Below are 22,651 nucleotides of genomic sequence, written 5' to 3'. Positions count from 1 at the left end.
TCAAGAGTCAGATACCCACCCAACTGACTGAGCCACCTAGGCACCTCTGGTTTTTTTGTCCTCTTAAATCCATTTTAAAAGTGTATGGTGTATGGTTCTCCATAAAAATATTCATAATTACTAATATGTGTAAAACACTTTGAGGTCCTTGGACTGAAGGCTCATTCTACTGAAAGGACAGAAGCATTGCTGGCCAACCAGGGGAGAGCACGTGAGGGCAAGGCAGGCCTTCTGGTGTCAGGCACTCACACACACAGGGACAGGCTCACCTGTCGGGCTTATTTCCCATAGAAGTGGGCACTAAGGAAGAAAAAGCAGTTTCACAAGACCAGCTTTGATTACATACAAATATACAGAAAGAAAATTCCCTAGAAAAGACACCTTATAGAATTCTTCTAATGGCTCGGCCAAACTTCACCATGAATCACATTTTTAAGTGTCAACTTCCATGATTCTTCTTGGAGCCAGAGTGGTCACATGAACCCAACTTGGCATTCTCCAGGTTACAAATCCAGTCCACACATCATACTTTAAACACACATGTGTGTTTGTCAAAAACCAGTTCAAGGTGAGCATGTGGTTGGGCAAAAATAATCTCTCCTTCTCCCTCCCTTGTCAAGCTTTCTAGTAACAGAGACTTTTCTGTAAGTGGCAGAGGAATCCCAGAATAGTGGACAGATACTCTGGTAACTTACCCATTTGGGGTTATGAAATAGAAAATATTAACATACGAAATAGGCTATAGATGAAATTAAAATTTGCCCTTCTATTAAAAACTGTAATAGATTTTAAATAGCTATTTTATGAATTAATTATATTTTAATATTTTAAATGACATGAGACATTACAAAATTATTTTAGTTACAAGCATGTAATTAAAGCTATTATTTATTATTACAAAATGTTTTTACAATGCTATTCTTGGCAACAGGAAAATGTTTACCCTCATTAAAATATGTTGAGTACCATTTTTTGGAAAACATGTCAAGCACAATGATGATATTAGGGTTCAGTTTATCCTATAGAACTGCTAAATACTTATCTAAACTCTAGTTTCTATTTAAAAATAAAGGTCTACCAATTCTATTTTCACTTAAGAAAACTGGATGCTGAAGAGGGAAGCAAACTTTTGAAGTAGATGAAACTCATTTTTAATCATCAGAATTTAGAGTCTAGTCTTTCCATCTGTTCTTTAAAAACGGTACCTACCCCTCCCCTCATTTTGTTCAGCACCATTAAATTGTACTGTGGCAATAAAATATTCCCAAGCAATCTCTTTCAATCAGTGTTCCTGCCATTTACCACAGTAATGGAAAAGACAAACACTGTAAAGGAAAGAGGGTGTCTTGAGCCAGCCTGTAGTTGGTAGTGGTTGGTGGTCCATCCAGTCCATATTTCTCATGCAAAATTACACCTAAATTTTGGAAATGAGGCCCTTTGCTATTATAAGCCATCACTAAGTTCTTCTAGGTGGCTTCACGTGTGAGAGGCTGGAATGCTTTCATGTGCTACATACCAAAATTAATACAGCAAACAGCTTCTCAGGCACTGCAAATTATTCAAAACTGAAAGGCCGTATTTTAAATTCAGTGATAGTATCTAATTGCACATGTTTTAATAATCTGTGCCTTTGAAATAGGAGGAACATCTAATGGTTTCAAAACATCTTGCAGTCAAAAGAACATATCCCATTTTAAAGTTTTCACTTAAAAAAAAAAGCATGACAGAGTTTGAAGCATTAGATAACCCTGCCCATTGTTAGAGACTAAAACTTCCCAAGAGAATAAAAGAATCAAGAATCTCTATTTTCACCTTTAGTTCGGGGACTATGGCAAAGGGAGCCCTAAGGGGATCAACCCAAACTTCTCAGCGTCCTCTTTAGAACTTGGCATTTCTCTCCTTTCCTCAAAGAAAGAGAAACAAACGCTGATGTCCTTTATTTAAAATCTGAGAGTACCTACACCCATAACCCCTACCAGCATGGGGTTTTACTGGAACTAATTGTAGTAAAAATCAGTATAGGCATAGAATTATGCCTTTGTTTTCAAGCTTTAGGAGAGTAATGCTCTGTTGGAGGCATCTGGAGTTTCACTGAGATCTAGAGCAGTTTCAAATGGTTGTGTTTAAGGTAAGAATCTTGATCTTGGGAAATGCTGGTGACGGTGCCTTGACAGCAAAGCACCTGTGCCTCATCCTTTTCACCCTATCTTTTATCCACTAGCTGGGTAATGTGTTAAACTGGTTTTTTTGACTTTCCGGAACAATATCTAATTAGCAAATAACACAATTCAGTGACATTTAGTAGTATGCAAATTCCAGACACTGCAATCATGAAAACCGTAAAGACAGTCTTTTCCGTGGGCCTGGAAACAAAGCAGTCCACTGTATTGGGACAAGGCCATGCATTGCATTTCACCAAACGCTGCATGGAGAACCCGTCATACATGATGTAGAAGACGTACATGAAGACCGCTTCAAAGATGACCCGGAAGAAGATGCTGCTGGTGTAGGTCCACCACAGTGACCCTTCGATGCGGACCTTCTGGCTTTTGATCTCTTCGATGTCTTTAAATTCATTCTTTATCTCTCCCTTAATGAACTTCCTTTTCTTCTCGTGTCTCCGGTAGGCAACATGCATGGCCACCAAGAGAGCTGGTGTGGACACAAAGATCAGCTGAAGAGCCCAGAGTCGGATGTGAGAGATAGGGAAATAGTGATCATAGCACACATTTTTGCACCCAGGCTGTAGAGTGTTGCAGACAAAATCGGCTTGCTCATCTCCCCACACTTCCTTTGCAGCTACCACAAGGATCATAATGCGAAAAATGAAGAGGACCGTGAGCCAGATTTTCCCAATACTGGTGGAGTGTTTATTGACACCCCCCAGAATAGTCTGTAGTGTGCTCCAATCCATCTTCTCCTCTGCGCGGTCTGGAAAAGACAAAGTGAACACAATACAGGAGTGACTAGTCAGGACAGAATTTGGGAAATTTCTCTGGGTCCCAGGTAAGTCAGCAGTCTTAAATCTCTTCTTGAGCAAACACCAACTCTTACACAACCTCACCAAAAAAGGTGAAAACAAAACCAACCTAGTTTGCCATAGGATTAGATGTATAGTTCCCAAACCACCTGGAACATGTTTGTATGTGTTCTCTAATAAAGAGTAGCTTATTCACCAGAATAATTCACCCAATGTTTAGCACACAATAAAGGTTTGGGGGGTGGGGGAGGAGCACCACAAGCAAAAGTACTCACTAACTTAAAGGCACTAATTAGTGCTGACCCAACTCTCTGCAGACTCTGCTTGAGTTACTCAGCACTGGGTCAGCACTCAGCTGTTGCATCTGCCTGTTGGCCTCAAGTTTTGGATGATACCAGTGGGACTGATACTAGCTGAGGCCAGCCTTGCCTTAAAGGCCAATGGGACATCTCCCTGCAGAGCCCCTTCCTTCCTTCCTTCCTTCCTTCCTTCCTTCCTTCCTTCCTTCCTTTTTAAGATTTTATTTATTTAACTGACAGCGAGAGAGAGAGAGAGAGAGAGCGCACACAAACAGGGAGAGCGGCAGAGGAAGAGGGAGAAGCAGGCTCCCCGCTGAGCAGGGAGCCCCGCATCGGGGCTTGATCCCAGGACCCTGGATCATGACCTGAGCGGAAGACAGATACTCTTTTTTTTTTTAAGATTTTATTTATTTATTTAGACAGAGAGACACAGCGAGGAGGGAACACAAGCAGGGGGAGTGGGAGAGGGAGGGAGAAGCAGGCTTCCCGCCGAGCCGGGAGCCCGATGGGGGGCTCGATCCCAGGACGCCGGGATCATGACCTGAGCCGAAGGCAGACGCTTAACGACTGAGCCACTCAGGTGCCCCGGAAGGCAGATACTTAACCCACTGAGCCACCCAGGAACCCTTGAGCCACTTTCCTTAAAAATATTTCTGTTCACATTCATGGACTTGGGATGTAGGAGTAAAATGACTGGTATCAATGGTAAAGTTTCTATTTAAGGTACTCCCAAGTTAAAATTTCACAAAAGCCTTCACTTCTTTTTTCTACATAAGGTGCAGGTTAGAATCAGTCTTTCCATGCAGCAAAGCCACTCTGCATGGATTTTGGCATACTTTTTGTATATGGATTGGTGGTCCTCACTGCCATGCTGGGACTGATTGCTCAGTTAGTACTGAGGGATATCTGTTTGGTAATTGTACCTGTACATTTTTATTTAGGGCTCTGGTTTTAATTTAGAAGCATTTTAAAGAGGCACACTAAGAAAAATGACAGAAAATTTAACTCAGTGATTCCCCCCATCACTGGCCCTACAGGGTGAGTCACTGCATTGAAGTTTAGAACCAAAGCCTGCTGGGTTAATGTACTACTCATTGAAAAGGGATTTGGAGAAGCCTGTGGATCAATCTTTCATGAGACAGTGGCCTTCTCTTCATTCCAGGATATGAGGTGTCTTCATTTATTCATAGTTACACCCCATCTGTCTCAATCAACCTCTTTTGTAAACAGGATTTCGCCTCTCTACGATTCTGGTGAGTGATCTGTTTTCCACCCCTTCTAAGCTGATAGTGAATCCTCCTTCTTATGTTAAATTCTCTCCTCATTTTGAGCAAGTTGGGTCCTGTTTCCTCATGGACTTCTTAAGCAGGCTTGGAACGAACGCCTTTCAACACTGTGCCTCATCTTGGGCGCTGTTGTGGGGCACCAAGGTCTGGCTGAAGCCATCCAATGCCACCTTGGCCAGAGGAGGCAGGAGAGACATGGAGAAGAGTCCCAGACAGAAAAAACTAGGTAAGATTGAAATGTGCTTGGGAAACAGTTAGTCCTACTCAGCTTGACAAAGAGACACATCAACTGGAAGAAACCAGGGTTTAGTCCTGGTTCAGCCCTGACTCTTACAGACTGTCTAGGAGGTTCCTAGGCGAGCCAAAATTCATCTTTTAACCAAACAATTTTATGAAATTAGACAGTCCAGTTCCTCATCGGCACTTACCAACTGGAAAGCAGAACACTCACTGAAATAAACTGTCCATGGTTTAATTCAATACATCTGGCTAAAAATCTAGGGATGGGGCTTATGCCTTTGCCTCTTCCAGAGTACCAAGGATCTCACACTCTACTATAAACCAGTCCAATCATCATCAGTTGAGAAAAATTCAGTTCAAAGTAAACCCTACATTGTTGTTGTGTTTTTTAAAGCTTTTGGTTGAGTTGCCACCAAAATGTTTTAAAGGATCTTTAAAACATCCTTCTAGGAAGAGGAGCAAATTAAAATTTGCTCCCCAGATGAGACAGGGGTAATAGCTCAAGATGGACTAACCAAGCAGGCTGGAATTGTTCTCAATATTCAAATCACCCAGGGAGCTGCTCTCCTGCCTTTCTTGACCTGGCAGATGGGTCATGGGCAGGCTCCTATCTGGCCCACACCACCCTGTAATTGTTTGGAGTTCTGCCAGCAGTGAGTTGAGGAGCTGGTTCTGTTCTCTAGGGAAGGCACTGGGTGAATCACCAGGTTGCAGAAAAGGCAAAAGGAATTCTTACCCCTTAACTTCTTCTCAATCCTTACTTTTTGGATGGCTGACCTCTCCACAGAGCGCCCCCACCCCCTCAGAGGCGTCTGTAATTGCTCCTGACTGAGCGCACTAGTTTTGAAAGAGACTCAAAGGGCTAACGGGGACATGGCTGTCACCAAACGTCTCAAGACAGGGTCATACCAAGTAAATGCTCACGGTCAGACGGGTCCGGCTGTCAGAAAACTGAAAGACACACATCATTTAGGCTTATTTCCCCCCTCCACTGAGAGAACCTTGAAGGGCTAAAGCAACCGTCCTAAAGAACACGTTTCTCAGCTGCACACTACCTCATTTGTAAACAAATGTCCTAAAGCTTTCCATCCAGCTGGAAAAGCCCACCTGGAGATAAACGTTCTTGATTAGGAAAAAGAGAAGCAACCAAACTCTCAACTCAGATTTAGGCCGCGGTCTGGGGCTCTGGGCTCACAAGGGGCAGGGAGTTCTAGTTAATCTCTGCCAGACCTCGACCTGAGGGATTTTCTTTGCAAAGGCAGTGCGAGGAGGTAAAGGTCAGTTTCCTCCTGTGAAGGCTTCCTGCTAACAAACGAAATGGATTTTTCTTCAGGAACTAAGCCTTCAGCCCATTAAAAACTTCTAGTGGCTGCAGTTAAAGCAACCCGGCGGCTGTGCGAGAATTTCCCGGGAGGAATATTATCGACAATCATTCACGCCGAGGTCGAACTGTCTCCGGCTGGCTGGCTTCCCCTCCCCCGCCCTGCGCGCCGAACCCGATCACTGGCTCTGGGGTTCTGTTACCACGTTCCCTTCCCCGGCGCGCCGCTGCAAATCCAGCCGGAACAGCCCGATTCGAATTTCAGAACTCGGCTGAAGGAACTCACTCCCTTTTCCAGAAGTTCGCTCTCGCCTCTTGCCCTCCGCCCCAGGTCCGCTGTCGCCACTGTCCGGGTCAAGGACGGCGCAGGGGCCTCAGTGCACACCGGGTCCAGCTGGGGGTCCCGGATTCCCCGGCCGCGGCTAGGTCCCCCAGGCCTGGCCGTCCCGGGGTTCCTCCAGGCGCGGGGTCCCCCAGCCCAGGCCGTCCCGGGGCGCTGAGGGTCGGGCGCCGGCGGCGCAGCCTCACCTGTGCGAGAGGGAGCGCTCGGCGAGGTCGCGGGTGGCGGCTGTGCGCTCCCCGGGGTCTGGGCCGGCACTGGCCGGGGCCGCCTCGGCGCTAGCTGTGGGCTGCGGCGCCGCCGACTGGCTGCGAGTCCGGGAGAGCGGAGCGCGCCGGGCGCGTCGGGTCTTCAACACCTGCCTGCCCCTGCGACGCCTTTTAACCGCACCCCACACTCCGCCTCTTCCCTGAAGCTATTTAGAAAGTTACGGAGGGGGCGGCTCCTCGCTGCCCGGCCGCCCCCAATGCTGCGGGCGGGGCGCGCAGGGCCTCCTCGGTAGCCAGAGCTTCCCCGGGACCCGGATCCCTCGATCGCCCCCCGAGGTACCGGAGATCCTGGCCCGGTAGTGCCCCCAAGCACCCCGGAGCGCCTGGATTCCCCTTGGTCTCCAAGCGCCCTGGGCCCGCCTCGACACCCCAGCCCCTCCGCTCCGGGTCCAAGCCAGGGGAGGCTGAGCCTTGTGACCTGAGGAGGATGCAAAGCCCCAGGCCTCGTCTCTCTGCGTTTTGGGGATGGGTGGGGTTAAAGGATAGTTGTTGCTGTTATTATTTCTACTTGGACTAGTTCAACAGTACTATTGTATTTAAAGCTCTGCTTTAATATATATATATATATTTTAATTATTAGAAAAACAGACGTTCCCAACGATTTGAAGGTTTAAGTTCAGGCCATGGAGGTTCCAGTTCCTTGCGAGGCTCTCCGCTGCAGCGCGGTGGCACAGGGTGACCGTTCCCTCCTTGGAATTTGGGTTCAGAGTGGGCGAGCAGGTGGGGCCACCAGGGCTGGCCAAGTTCCTGCTTCTTCCTCCCCCCAAAGGCCAAGGCCTCCTTGACTTCCCTTTTTGACCGACCACTTTCAACAATATGCCAAGGGTTAGGGCTGGAGGTGGTGAGGGAGACAAGTTTTGTTCTTGCCAAGGATGGCATGGGGCTTCTCCGAGGGCCCTGGATGTGGATGTCCGGCCATCTGCACCACGGCAGAGGGTGCTCTACCTGTGCTCTGCCCGCTTCCTCCTCCCTTCCACAGTTGGGGAATCACAACGCAGTTACTCAAATGTGGGGTGGGGGAGACCCTGATTTTTCAGAAAGAAAGAGTATGAATGAAGTCTATGGGCCCCCCTTCCCCTGCGCGCGCACACACACACACACACACACACACACCCACCCACACACACACACACACACACACACACACACACCATGAAAGGGGAGCATGGATAGGCTTTTTGGAGAAGATCCTAGGCTGCTCAGTTCTTCTGGAAGCTTGATTTCGGATTATGAGATCTCATCGTCCACACTTGTTTGGGTATTTTGATGTCTCGAGATGCAGTGGACGGAGAATTAAAACTGCTAGAGCAGGCCAGGCCACGTTGGGGAAGGGGCATCAAGCCTCAGTGGCTGTTATCTGCTCAGGTAACTTGGTTCATGATTCCTGCAAAGAACAGCCAGTGTGGAAGTGCAGGCATGCTCACTCGCTCTCATGCTCACCTTTCCTTAGGTCAGTTTTATGTGAAGCAAAGATGATGATTCACCCTGACAGAGCAGATCTAGCCTCAGAAATGGATTTCCCATGATTGCCCCCATTAGTGTGAAAGCATCGACTTTTCCTCGTAAAACTGGCGCGCCATTGCCATGGGCCAATTTAGGCCATTCTTGTATGGGCGAACGTGAATTTTTTTCCCGCGGTTACTACCCCACCTTCCCGCTCTAAATCTTAGAATATGAGGGAGTGTCGTTGATGAAGAGACAAAGCCCCAGGAGCTGCCAAAAGCCTTTACATGGCCCATCTGAGAGACGTGCTGAATCGGCTTTTTAGAAATTACTTTAAAGCAAAGCCGGGTGGAGTAGAGGAACCTCCTGGGTCTGAGCACACCTCAGTGTTGAGGTGGGAGGTGTCTCAGGATGGATGGTGGGGAGCTGGCCGGTAGGCCCCTCCCTTCAGTCGCCGCCCCCGCCCCCCGCCCCGCCGCCGGGAGCTGCGGGGGCAGCGCTGTTTAGAACTCTGAGGTGGAATGAAGGAAGGCTCTAGAACCATTGTAGGAAGCTTGCTGGTAAAGATGGTTTGGAGATTGAAAGTTGACTCACTTTCCCCCATTGAAAAATTTCACCTTAGGTTTTAGTGTCTGTCTCCCGATTAATAGGTTGCTGTTCAACTTCCTTATCCGTGTTTTCCCAGACTTATTCTCCTGATTTACATAATTAGTGTGCGGCTAATTGTATATCACAGCTGCTCCTATTTGGGGACTAGCTAGACTTCCTTCAGCTCTTAAGTCTTAACCTGGATTTGTTCTGTTTTGTGTGATTTTTGCTGTTTTTCTGTGTATTGGTGTTTTCTTCCTTACCAGACTTGGTAAGGAAGAAAATCTTAAATATATGTTTTTGTGTCCTCCAGAGTAGAGAAGGAAGAAAAGAAGAGGTTAAGATGGAAAAGGGTCTTAAGTTTGGATATTTGAAGTTATTTCCACATGAGCTTAGACATATATACAATTAGCAGATCATAGCACAAATTAATACTTTTGTAAATCCTGTAATCATTTTGTGAATAGCATAATCATATTGCTGACTTTTTTCTTCTTGGTTAAAAGCCTCATTTTGTTAAAGGTAAACATTGAAAATAAGCCTTAATTTGTCGCCCTGTTTTCACATGTCTTCATCTTTGAACATACCAGCTCCTAGAGAAAGTTCTGCCCTCTTCCCAGGACCACAGAACATGCTAGGTGCTCAGGGTGAGCCTGCTGCTTGATGGGCCTGCATTTGTCTTATTAATTTGTAGGCACTGAGCAATATAGGGAATATTTTTTGACTTGGATTTGTGGAAAAAACTCTGGCCTCTCCTGAATTGGTCTTGAATGAAGCAATTCCCAGGAAAAATTGTTCTTGAATGAAGCAATTCCCAGGAGTAATTGGTCTTGAATGAAGCAATTCCCAGGAGTAATTGGTCTTGAATGAAGCAATTCCCAGGAAAAATCAGGCACTTACTTATCGAGTAGCTATTGATGATTAACTGATGAGGAGCTGTTATAGCCACACCTTGTCACTTCAGAGTGACCATGATACATATGACTAATATTTTTATGTATGTGCTTCGGAGCAAACAGGCAAATGCCAGGTGTTTATAATTGAGTTGAACTTTTTTGCAGGTGTTTAAAGTGGTGCAGTTGTCAGGTTATAAGGTGAAATGCTAATATTTAAAGCTATTTGGTCTTTTAATTTGACAGCTGTTTTATAAATAAACCAGAAAGAAAGAAGTTGCTCCTGTGTAAGAAATCGATGTGAGAAAAATGATATTTCTTAACACATTTTAATGGATGATTGCTCACCAGCTGCCTAATGGGGCAGCCCCTTGGATGCCCTCTGGGAAGGATGATCTGAATCTACATTAAAATGTCTCAGTTAAATTTCTGACTCACAAATCATATGTAGGAGATAGCAGAAAATATTTCAGGACAAGAAGAGTCTTGTGAGAGAATGGAGTCCCTGTCCTAATCCTTGGCAGTTTTAGAGCAAGTTAGAATCATTGAATGTCTCTTAGCTATTAGTTATTAGAGCCATTAGCTACTGGTCTACACCTATATTCTTGATTTTGCTGTTGAAATATTAATCATAGTAATAATTGGTAAAAAATCCAGAAAGTTTAGCCTTCCTCAAAATTGCAGTTGGAAACTGAAGATATAGTGAACACTTGGCATATCTGGGTAATTAATAACAACTTACATATAATAATATAATTTAAAAGCAGGAGTGGTCCCAGTGTGAGCTTTTTAAATTTTTGTGAATAGTTATAGGAGAACACCATTTCACTATGGTTTCTCTCTGAGTCATTGACCCACATCCTCATTTATGTATCCTAAAAATTGTTAATGTCAAATCTCTTAGGGAAAAAAAATCAGTTGTTACATCCAAAGAGTTAAAAAAAGAGATCTCAGACTTCAATAATTTAATTGTTCTTCTCTTCACTTTCAAATTAAAGTCGTTTCATAAAAGTTCTAGCTTTTGAGTTGTGACTAAAACTGTTACAAGTCTTTTCGTTTTCCTCATTCTGTTCTTATATTCACACATCAAATGTTTGGGGGAAAATTCATGTTGTTGGATGTGTCTTAGTGCAAGGCAGTGGTTTTACTGGACGAGCACACGCTCTTATTTGCAAAAACATCAGTGTAGCTCTTTTATGATTATTTAAGCAGACAGTGGAGCAATTACAAAGATACTTCTGAATGTATTTGTATCAAAAGTACATGTTGGTCAGAAATTAATTGAAAGCTAAAACTCCCTAGGCAAACTGGTAGAGAAAAGTTATGTCTAGTGAGTATAAAAATTACATTCTGAAAGCTGTGGTGATTTGTCAAAATGAAAATTCTGCCTCATTTCCAAAGGAACAAAAGGGATTTCTACATTTGAGTTTGTGTTACAACAACATTGTGTTATATATCATCTTAAAGAGCTTTTGGAATAAGTTAGGATACAGTAAACACTCATGAGTTGCTTAGTAAAAAAAATTACAGGCATAGGTTTAACAAAGGGAATATAGAGAGATTCCCTGTTTATACTGTATTTGATAGGCCACAGCAGCTTTCTGTGAAATGCTAGTCTAGGATGTCCTGAATTTAAATTTGTCACTCTCTGGAAACCACTGATTACATGGTCAGTTTCCTGCTGAGGTCCCAATCAGGTGGATGTTCTCTGACTTGGAAAGCCCCTCTTCTGGAATTGGATATGAAGTCTTTGGTCTTAGAATTCAGAGCTGGGTTTGTATGTTAGCTATTAATCTAAACTTCTTAAACTGTTTCAGAGACATTTCTACTTTGGGGGAAGAAGCACATATTGGTATGTAGAGTTCTCTGATTTAATCTCGTGCTTAAAAAAATTTCTGTGCCAGGAAAAAAAAAAGGCACTTGCAACACCCAGAGGGTACAGTAGATGGCACTGGGAAGACTTGCCGGGAAGTTTTTGTAAAATGCACACACTTGGAAGATAGTGGGAGAAAAATGGATAATCTTTTCTTCTAGTCTAGTGTTGCTTGTCCTGGGAAAGAAATTTCTTTCCTCCTCCCTCCCCCCCCCCCAAATTAAATGAAATAGAACAGAATAGAAAACATCAGAATGAATTGTTCTTAGTAAGGGTTAGGTAACATTCTATGAAATGTTTCATGAAATATTTCCTCTGTTTTCATACTCACATAGTCATGTGTGTACTGGACTCAATGTAAATGTACTTCTTGCTGTAGATCCCTGTCACAACAAGTTGGAAAGTCGCTGTTCTATTCCATTTCCAGGACAACAAACAAATCACTGTGGCCTAGGTGAAGTGGTGTTGGTACTGAGAGGAGCATTATCTAGGCCCTAAGAGCAGCCTCCTAGCTCTCTGTGCCTTATTTGAGCTCACAGCTCAGTGATCCCAGAAACTCCAAGCTGACGGAGACTTGCTGGCGGTTGGGTTGCTTAAGAACTTTAGTTCAGGCTGGTAAATGACCTCCTTCCATTAGACCTTGTGTCTCCAGTGCTCTCTTTCCTATCTGAGTATGCTGTGTGAACGCCCCTCTCCAATCTGAGGACATTGGGTTCATTGGATGGTTGAGAAACAAGAGCAACATTTGCTTAGGTCTTTTACTAACTTAACAAAATTATTTGTCTAAAAAAAGGTATATATAATGCTTTAATGTCTAGTATGCTCAAAAGTCATGGATCAGCCTTTAAAAAAACGATTATTTATTTATTTATTTATTTATTAACTGAAGGGGGTGCGTGGAGGGCATGGAAGGAGTAGAGGGAGAGAGAGAGGAGAACCAGATTCCCTGCTTGGTGGGAAGCCTCATCTCACCACCCTAAGATCATGACCTGAGCCGAAACCAAGAGTCAGATGCTTAACCAACTGAGTCACCAGGTGCCCCATGGATTAGTCTTTTTAATGGATTATGTATTTAAAGAACTAGATGGAGACTTTTAATGTCAAAAGTATGGATTGAACTATTGTGCTCTGGGAAAGAGGAGGCAATAAATATTATGTCTTTTATTATTTCTTTACTATCTTTGAAATAAATCGGTGATGGTGAGAAATTTAGAGTACTAGACTCTTCTCTTTAGTGATATGAGGGCTCCTGTGTGTACTGTGTACCATTAGCGGAGATGGTATTGGTTAGTCTGGAGGATCTTGGTATCATCCTCTCAATCACCATGTGATGGGAAACATTCATTTTTTTTATAGGCTATATGATATTGCATGGTAGGTTATTAGCTGGATAGGCCTTGGAAAGACACAGTCGCTGCGTATAATTCACCAAAGGAAAAAAATAGACTGTTGCAAATGTAAAATATCTGAATGACTAATTTAGAGTGTGTAATTGACACATGAAAACACATAAACATAAATGAAAGAATCTCTGGAAATAATCCAATGCAAAGGTCATTGTGTTAATCATTTATCTAGAACTTGATATCCTGAAGTAAGCCAAATGTTTTATGTTTATTTTATTGCATAATTCTTTGAGGAAAGTATTTTTAATCTTATTCTACAGATATGAAAACTGAGTCTTAAGAATCAAAACATTTAAAAAACAATGAGGTGACCATTTTTACTCATTTTTTTGTGTCTTTTCAGAATTTATATATATGAAGGTGATATGAATCTATATGTGACTTAAGTCTATATGAATATAGATGACTTTTCTTCCCTCTTTTATACGAAAGGTAGAGCATTGTACACCCTATTTTACACTTTGCTTTTTTCACTTAATATACCATGGGATTATTATTATACAGATAGATAAAGAGTTTCCTCATTTTTTCACATAGCTTCATAGTATTCCTTGTATGATTACATAATAATTTAATTAAAAATCATTTAATAATAGCCATTTGAATTGTTTCCAATCTTTTGCTGTTGTAAACAGCATTATGGCTTCTGCTTCCAATTAAAATATAGAATGCACAATACCATTACTCCTATAACAATAACAAAAAACCTGCTAAAATGAAAGTCTATAGCAATCGTCAAAGAACAGTGGGCAGATGAAACTTTGTTGAACTGACTTATAGGAAGTGATGGTGAGCAGAGAGCCGCAACTGCTTTCATATCTGGAGAAAAGCTCCTGGTTTGTGGAGAAGCAGGACTCTTATAGATGAAGAGACTTTATAGACTTGAGGAAAAACAGTCAAGACACTAATAACAGTATGGGTTGTCAGATAGATTGGAATTTAGGAGTGCATCAAATGCAAAAATAAATGGCTTCGCTTAACAATCAACCTCCCCCATCCCCAACCCCCACCCCTGCCCCCAGTGTCAGTGCAAAAGTGTCAGTGTAGGCAAGGCTGGAAAACAGAGAATTAAACAGTTTCAGTGTCTGAATTTCAAAATGAGCCAAGACTATATGATGCCTGTGTCTCAACCTCCTCCTAGCTCAAACAATGACAAGATAGAAGAGACTAACACTCCACAGTGGATGTGTAGGAAACTGAGGCTGGGCTGAATGGCAAAGTGAAATGTCCTTGTTTCCATCAAATATCAGAGGTACACTCAATTTAATTAACACTAAAGCTCAGTCCCAGATCAATTTGACTCTTTATGAAATCTGAATGATCAAATCCTCATTCTAGCCACCTGTCAGAGAAAAAGACTTGCACTCACTGGAAAAACAAAAACAAAACACCTCTGGAAATTCTTTTATATGAAAAATCAGCATTGAGTAAAAATGAGACCCATAATCAGGAGAAAAAGCAACAATCAATAGAAGCGGACTCACAAGTAGGTTGAATGTTAAAGGTTTGGGAAAAATATATAAAGTGCAAACCCAAATCGTAGGGAAGCTAGAGTGACTATACCATGCAACGTATACCTCAAAACAAGGAGATTACCAGAATTAAAGACACAAATTAAAAAGAAAAATTAAGTGGCAAAGGGGTCATTTCATCAAGAAGACATCAATCCTAAATGTGCATGCACTAAAAAAACAGAGCTCTAAAATACATAAGGCAAAATTGAAAGCACCCAAGAGAGAAATGATCAAATCCATGTTAATAGAATAACTGAGCAATTGATAGAACATTGTACAAAAATCAGCAAGGATATGGAAGATCAAAACAATACAATCAACCAACTTGACCTCACTTACCTTTATAGAACACTATGTCCAGCAATTGCATAATATACATTTTCTAAAAGTGCACATGAATGTTTGCTGAGAGAATGTTCACTGAGAGAATGTTTGCTGAACTATGAAACATGTCTCAATAAATTTTGAAGAACAGAAATCACACAGAGTATATTTTCTGACCTTTGCAGAATTAAATTAGTTATCTATCTCTCTATCTATCTCTCTATATCTCTGTATCTACCTACCTACCTACCTACCTACCTATCCATACTTGGTATTTCCTATACCAAATATTTGGAAATTAAACAACACATAAATGGGTAAAAGAAGAAATCATAAGAGACCTTTCAAATAAATAAAAAAATGAAAATGAAAAACATCAAAATTTACAGGATGCACCTAAAGCAGTGCTAAGAGATAAATTTTTACTTTAGGTGTATATAGTAGAAAAAGAAGAAAAGTTTAAAATTGATTATCTACATTTTTACTTTAAGAAGTTTGAAAAAAAGAAAAAATGAAACAATGTAAGTAGAGGAAGGAAAAAATAATAAGAATGGATTAGAAAACAAATAATAGAGGGGCACCTTGGTGGCTCAGCTGATTGGGCGTCTGCCTTCAGCTCAGGTTGTGGTCTTGGGGTCCTGGGATGGAGCCCAGAGTCAAACTCTCTGCTCACTGGGGAGTCTGCTTCTTTCTTTCCTTCTGTGTTCTCTCTCTCTCTCACTCTCTCTTAAGTAAATAAATACAACCTTAAAAAAAAGAAAACAAATGATAGAGAAAAGTCAAACAAAGCTAAAGTTTAGTTTTTTTGAAAATATTGATAAAATAGATAAACTCCTTATCTTCATTAGTTTGGGCTGCCATAACAAAATACCATAGACTGAATGGCTTAAAAAACAAAATTTTTTTCCTCACAGTTTTGAAACTATGGAGGCTGAAAGTCCAAGATCAGGGTGCCAGCATGGTTGGGTTTGGGGTTCATAAAAATTACATTAAACATGTTATGTGAAGTGCCTGATGGAGGATTTTTCTCATTGACCAATTCCTAAGACTTTTATTTTTAGAAAATGTGTGTATCCTCTTTAATTCTTTGTCCTTTATTTTTTTCTTGTGAATTACTTGTTCAAAATTTAAATTAAAGTGTCACAGAGGGGTGGGTATATGAAGTCAGGGGAAAGAAGTACATGGCGGGGGGAAGCTAGGTTAGAGTTCAGTACCAATCCCTTCCTCCAGATGTTTTCTAAAACCTCATAACAAGTAGAAAAATTGGTAATTTTGAGTTTTATTTCACTTATCATAGAAATATTAAGAAATAATAACATAGAAAAAAGGGAAGAAGAGATAAGGATGTATTTGATAGTCATCTCTTCAGTATTTAGGGAAGACTTTTTAAGAAATTATGTATTTTGAATTAAAGAGATTTGGTAACTGAGGCAAAAGATTTTTCCAGGTGAGTTGGACTTCTGGCAACATGTCAGTAGGACCTATTCTAGAAGTTTCCTCTTCCCCCTTCAGATGTAATAATTCTCAACGAAATGTTATTTAAAAACTGTGATAAGTAACTAAATGAAAGAAATGAAGACATAGAGATTCCAAGGTATCAGAAATGAAGAGAGTGTTCAAGATCAGCACTGTGAGTAGAAAGTGAACCTGTGGTGGCTGATAGGAAAATAAATCTGAATGCAGAATTTAGAACCTCAGCCTGATGTTAATTCATCTGAAGAACATTTATTTTTGCTTCTGGAAAGCAGTTATGGTAGGTGCAACCATCAATCCAATCAAAGACTGAACTGATTCAAACTTGGCTTTAGTCTTGGTGAGTTGTCTGATTTCAGGTTGTTCTTACTCTCAGTAAGGCCTTTGGAGGTCCAGACTGAAAGGGTGGGATATTTATAAGAGCCTTGTCCTCTGGTGAGCCCCCAAATTCAATTTTCATTCTCCCAGCCCCATGAGATTGCCGGAAATTCTGTTCAGCCTCTCAACTTTGATTTTGTTTTTTGTTTTGTTTTGTTTTGTTTTTTGCAAATTGGCAAATGCCTTGTGGATAAAATGGTTCACTTCTCTGCTCATCTTTTCTGGTCAGGATCTTGGCCCTTCAAGTCTTTGCTACTCTGGTAGCACTCTGAGGTTTTCAGACATGTTTGTTTACCTTGTTCAACTCCTCTACGTGTTCTCAGCAGTAAGGTTTGTCTTGGATAAACTAACCCACCATTACTTAAGCCAGAAATACCTTGCTTGATTATTTGAAACTGTACAGTAGATAATGTTAAAAATTTTGGATCACACTTTTAAAATGTTTTTTTACAAATATCATTTGATAAAATTTTAGAAATTTTTATTACTTCAAATGATCTGTTATGTGAAACCTATTTGTGATAGTCTTCTAAGTTTTTCCTCATTGAAGAGTGTAGGTTTTCTTTTATTGAATCATGAGCTTTAATAGCAATAATTGCTATTTTGGGCGCCTGGGTGGCTCAGTTGGTTAAGCGACTGCCTTCGGCTCAGGTCATGATCCTGGAGTCCCACATCGGGCTCCCTGCTCAGCAGGGAGTCTGCTTCTCCCTCTGACCCTCTTCCCTCTCGTGCTATCTCTCATTCTCTCTTTCTCAAATAAATAAATAAAATCTTTAAAAAAATAGAAATAATTGCTATTTTGATAAAATATATGTTTGTATATTCTATTTTTAATGATAATGTCTTTTGAGCATTATTTTTGTCCAGTGGTTATATTACTAACAATAAAAAGCCATTGCTGTTGTTTATGTCAAGCCATGCAGGTCACTTTCAGTCTTGCTATTGTGCACCTTCTTCCCACCAGGTCTTTGCATCAGGGTGTATAGTGTATGAGGGCAGATAAGGAGACAGGGTCTTGGAAAATACCTTCAAGAAGAACGGAGGTTTGGTGTCTACTCTGTCTTCATTTCTCCATCACTCCCAGCAGTGTGTTGGGGGAATGGGTCAGAGACACTCAATTTTGAGTCTTTGCTTTTTCCTGTATCAACTTCATGGCCTGAGGTGAAATGCCTCAGTCCTCTGAGCCTGTTTCCTCTTCTGTAAGATGAAAGTTTACATCCCATCTTGTACAATGCCCAGCACAGTGCCTGGCTTGCAGTAGACGCTTGAGAAATTAGGATCTCCAATTTAAAGAGATTCACTTTGCATCAAAGAGGAAGTAAGAATTGGAAGAAGAAACAACTGGAGCCAGAAGTCTACCTACCTCCATCATTAGAGGGAATATGTGATCTGAGTGACTACCTTCACTGAAATAATTGCACTCTGCCTCAGATTTGCCTGGTATCTATATCCAAGGCTGTCTGCAAATCCAAGAGGTACAGCCACTCTGACACAGAGCAAATTGGGACACTGGGCTCTCACCTTGTGATGGGCTTGGATTCTGACCCTTTGTTTATATCAGAGAAGATAAGGGAGAACATTTTGAAAGAGAGGAGAAAGAAGATAGCCACAGGAAAACAAAGCAAAGGAGCTGGCAGAAAAAGAAGTGAGGCCTGTGGCACCAAAGGAAGCAGAAAGCTAAGTAGGATAAAGACAAAAAGTAGATCCTGAAAAGAATTTATCAGAAGTCTTTAATCTGGTTTTATTTGTGAGGAGAGTGACAGGTGACCACAGGGTGTTTGAGAGAGCTGCCTAGTAGCCTGGAGAACAGACTGACTGACCATGGGGGACACAGTCCACTGAAAGCTGAGGCTCAGGGCTGGGCAGAGCAAGGCAACTGCTGACACAGGTGTGACTGTCTGAGCTTCTCCCCTTCCCTGTGTGGAACAAGTTGCTGAACAGACAAACTCATGTTTTGAGTCCATAGGGGCCACAAAGGGGTGAATCAATCTGTAGTGTTTATACAATAGTTTTAATCATCTTGTGGCTGAACACAGCATACCTTTTACAGATGCATTTCCAGAGTGGAAATATTTCAGGGAGACACAGCTATTTTCAAAGAGCCTGCTTGAAATGCCATGTGTCTGTGTTTCTGAAGACCAGCATGAGGATAGCCAAAGAAACCTTAGAATGTCGATCCCCCTCCTTCCCCAGGCTGACCAAATTAGACTCTGCGGACAAACATTCTAAACGACTTCAGGAAATTCTTAGTCCCACTGACATTTGAAAAGTTTGTCTGCTCCATGGGAACCTGGACTGAGGCTGGCTGTATAAAAAGCAACTCAAAAATTTGTTAGAAATACAGATTCCTGGGCTGTGGTTTCAGGACCCATGGTTTGTAGTCTATATTAATTTGGTCCTTATGATTTTGTAACTGTACTTAGCACTATTTTGACAGATGTGCTTCAGGGGAAACAAGATCTGGACCCTATGAATGCTCGCTCCAACTGATGAGGGTTTATCCATCTTCTGTTTGTGTTAGAACAGTCATGTTTGGGGAGGAGGCACAATATAAAATTGTAAATTAGAGATTGTGGCACATTTTGAATGACTAGTATCTCTTTCATATTAGCCCTGAACCTAAATATTAGTTCCTGATGAGTGTTGGGCATCCCTCTTCATGAGCACAATCTAGAAGAACACTCATAGTTCTCTTTTAGGGCTGAAGTTTAACCTGAAATGATTAATTCTTCTCTCAACTTATGCCTTTCATTTTCTGAACATTGAAGATTTAGATACTGATTACCAGTCAAAAGGAACTGTCTCAGTCTTGTATACACTGTCTTGTATCGCTATGTTTTGAATAGGAAGCTAATCTCTCAGTTAATAAGAAATGAATAAGAGTAACATGATATACAAAAAACCATTACTTATAGCTGAGTACTAATTATAATCTAAAATACCAGAGCACCTGGGTGGCTCAATCAGTTAAGTGTCTGCCTTCAGCTCAGGTCATTATCCTGGGGTCCTGAGATCCAGCCCCGCATTGGACTCCCCGCTCGGCAGAGTGTCTGCTTCTCCCTCTGCCTCTGCCCCTGCCCCTACTTGTGCTCTCACTCTCTTTCACTCTCAAATGAATAAATAAAAAATCTTATAATCTAAAATACCATATTAACCCTGAATCCATAAATTGAAAAGTTATGTTAGCAGAAAAGCTAAAAATAAATCATTTTAGTGTCTGTCTAATGAATCATACCCAAAAATAATTTAGGTTAACAAGTATGTTCACATTTCTAAGGTTGGTTAATGTTGGAGTCTCTGAGGTCTATAGCATTATCTCATTATTTGGCTGTAGTTTCACAATTAATTTAACTTTTCATCTTGGTGAATTTTTCTCACTGCACTCTGACATCTGAATGATTTCAAGGCATTCTGTTATTTCACCAAATTTTTTCCCACCTAAAATGACCTGAAAAGGCCTTGGCCAGCCTCACTGTCTTCTTCAATCTGCATTCACCTAAGTACTCTTAGTGGGTGGGAGAAACCATAGCAACGGCAGTTCTGGCAGTTGGGGAAGTTGTTTTCCGGGCTTCAGAAAGCTGCTGTTGGGCCTCCCTCAGGATGGCAAGCTAATGAGCCTTCTTTCCTTCTCAACAACTATGCCACAAAGCCCAGAGAAGAGGTATTAGTATTCAAGACCCCAATTAATTCAATACATTTAGTGGCACTCGCTATTTGAAGGTACATGTTTTGGGGATAAAGTGAATTGGTTCTCCTCCAACCAGGATCCCCCACCCAAGAGAGGAAGCAACGAGAACACAGAAGTGCAAACACCCACAGGCTGACCCTGGGGGAGGAGGGGGAGGAGGGAGTGGTTCTGCCCAGGGTGAGGCAGGGAGAATCTTGGGAATGAAGACTTTGAACTAGTTTAGAAAGAAAGGCTGGAGGAAGGGACAGGCAGGGAGGACATTCTAGGCAGGAGAATGTTGATGCAATACCCAGAGGTGAGGATAAATAAACAGGCCTCAGGAAACAAAGTGGGCACTTGGGCAGCTTGAGGATGGGGAGCACTGAGACATCAGCAAGAGAAACTTGGAAGAATATGCTGATGTCAGTGGATTTGGGATTTTACTTTGTGTTCAGTGGTAACCTTGCCCACTTTCAGGTTCAGGTGTCACTGTTTTCTCCTTGGCAGTTCAGGGGCTAAAAACACTAGATTGCTACTCCCTGCATAAGCTATGTTGCTTCCTACCTGCCTGTCAGAAATATCCATTCCTCCCCTTTCTCCTGCCTAACTTCTAATTATCCTTTAAGATTCACCTTCTTCAGGACATTGCCCAGATGGTTTGGCTGCCCCTCCTCCAAAAATCCCAATGACTCCTGGTTTATCACCATCACTATTGTTGCACTGTCCCATTATTTTAGAATTTTCTGTTTGTAGCTCTAGCTCCTCCACTAGACTATAGAGAGTCACGATATCTCAGTCATCAGTCTGTCCCCTGACACTCAACACAGGACCTGACTCCTAGGAGCCTCCTGGTTAGTACAAGTGATAGTTTGAAAATATTAGTCAGAATAATCCATTTTGCAACCTGTAATAAATTAAAGGAGTTAGGCAGTGGCCGTCAATAGTTGCTGACAGCACTGTAAAGAGATAGCCAGACATTATGTGCCTCCTGGTGGGAAAATACAACATCAACTATCAAACACTCTTGCAAAATAATAAAAAAAAAAGTCTGCTAAAACCTTTAAATCTAACTAAATTAAACCTCTAAATCTAACTTAAATCAGTTTATAGAAAATACAAAAGATAAAAGAACATACTAAATACCTCAACTATGCAAACATCAAAGTCCCTTATCATACCAAGAAGATCTCAAACTGACTGAAAAAAATCAATAGATGCAGAAGCCAAGAAAACAGAAATGCTAAAATAGCTGATAAAAAATTTTAAAGCATTCATGATAAAAATACTTCAACAGGCAATAACAAATATGTTTGAAACAAATGAAAAAATAGCCTCAGCAAGAAATAGAGTCTCAAGCCAAAAAAAAAGAAAAGAAAAAAGAAAGAAAGAAAAAAGAAAAAGAAAAGGAAAGAAAGACATAAAGAAGAACCAAATGGAAAATTTAGAACTAAAAAACACAATAACCAAAATAAAAAGCTCAGTGGGTGAGCTCAACAGCAGAGGGATGGAAAAGAGAAAAGAATCAGTGGGCCAAAATAATAAAAACCACTTGATTAGAACAAGAGAGAGAATAGAGAATGAAAAAAAAAAATGGAGTCTCAGGGACCTGTATCACTATAAGAAAAGCCCTGACATTTGTGTCATTGGAGTTCCAGAGGAGAGGAGAATGAGGGTAGGACTAAAAAATTGCTCAGAGAAATAATGGCTGAAAAATTTCCAAATTTAGCAAGAGACATAAACCCACAGATTCAAGAAGTTAGCTCTAAACAGGATAAATCCAAAGAAGTCATGGCAGAACATATCATAATTAAACTTCTGAAAACTAAAGACAAAGAAAAAAATCTTGAAAGCAGCTGGAGAAAAACAATACCTATTACTATAGGGAAAAACAATCCAAGTTATAGAGGATTTTTTTAAACGATTTAATTTATTTCTCAGAGAGAGAGTGTACACAAGCACAAGCAGGGGGAGTGGAAGGCAGAGGAAGAAGCAGACTCCCTGCTGAGCAAGAAGCGCAATGCAGGACTCAATCCCAGGACCCTGGGATCATGACTTGAACTGAAGGCAGCCACTTAACAAACTGAACCACCCAGGCATCCCTGTAGAGGATTTATCATCAGAAATCATGGGTGCCAGAATAAAGTGGCACAATATTTTTCCAGTCAACCAAAAATTCTAATCCCAGCAAAAATATTCTTCATGAATAGAGAAGAAATCCAGGCATTCACAGATGAAAGAACATTCATAAAATTTGTCACCAACAGGCGTATCCTAAGAGAATGGCTAAAGAAAGTTCTTTATATGGAAAAGAAATCAAAGAAGGAACTTGAGAACATCAGGAAGGAAGAAAGAATACA

General features: G+C 41.4%; 1 protein-coding gene across 2 annotated transcripts; it reads right to left on the bottom strand.

Moving 5' to 3' along the window:
• Positions 1-872: 872 nt before the first annotated feature.
• On the bottom strand, positions 873-6,844 carry GJB2 (gap junction protein beta 2). 2 transcript variants are annotated; one of them, XM_027589821.1, is made up of 2 exons: positions 6,655-6,844; positions 873-2,931 (listed from the first exon to the last, which is right to left on the bottom strand). In XM_027589821.1, exon 2 carries the CDS (start codon positions 2,912-2,914, stop codon positions 2,234-2,236), a length of 681 nt encoding a protein of 226 aa, XP_027445622.1. In that variant the 5' UTR covers positions 2,915-2,931; positions 6,655-6,844; the 3' UTR covers positions 873-2,233. The 2 variants fall into 2 exon arrangements, with proteins under 2 accessions (XP_027445622.1, XP_027445623.1); XM_027589822.1 differs by lacking the exon at positions 6,655-6,844 and adding an exon at positions 6,413-6,447.
• Positions 6,845-22,651: the final 15,807 nt, after the last annotated feature.

This window comes from Zalophus californianus, chromosome 3, assembly GCF_009762305.2.
Source record: "Zalophus californianus isolate mZalCal1 chromosome 3, mZalCal1.pri.v2, whole genome shotgun sequence".
Taxonomy (NCBI): Eukaryota; Metazoa; Chordata; class Mammalia; order Carnivora; family Otariidae; genus Zalophus; species Zalophus californianus.
The sequence above is the reverse complement of the archived record's forward strand: the minus strand, read 5'-3'. Positions and strand labels throughout refer to the sequence as shown.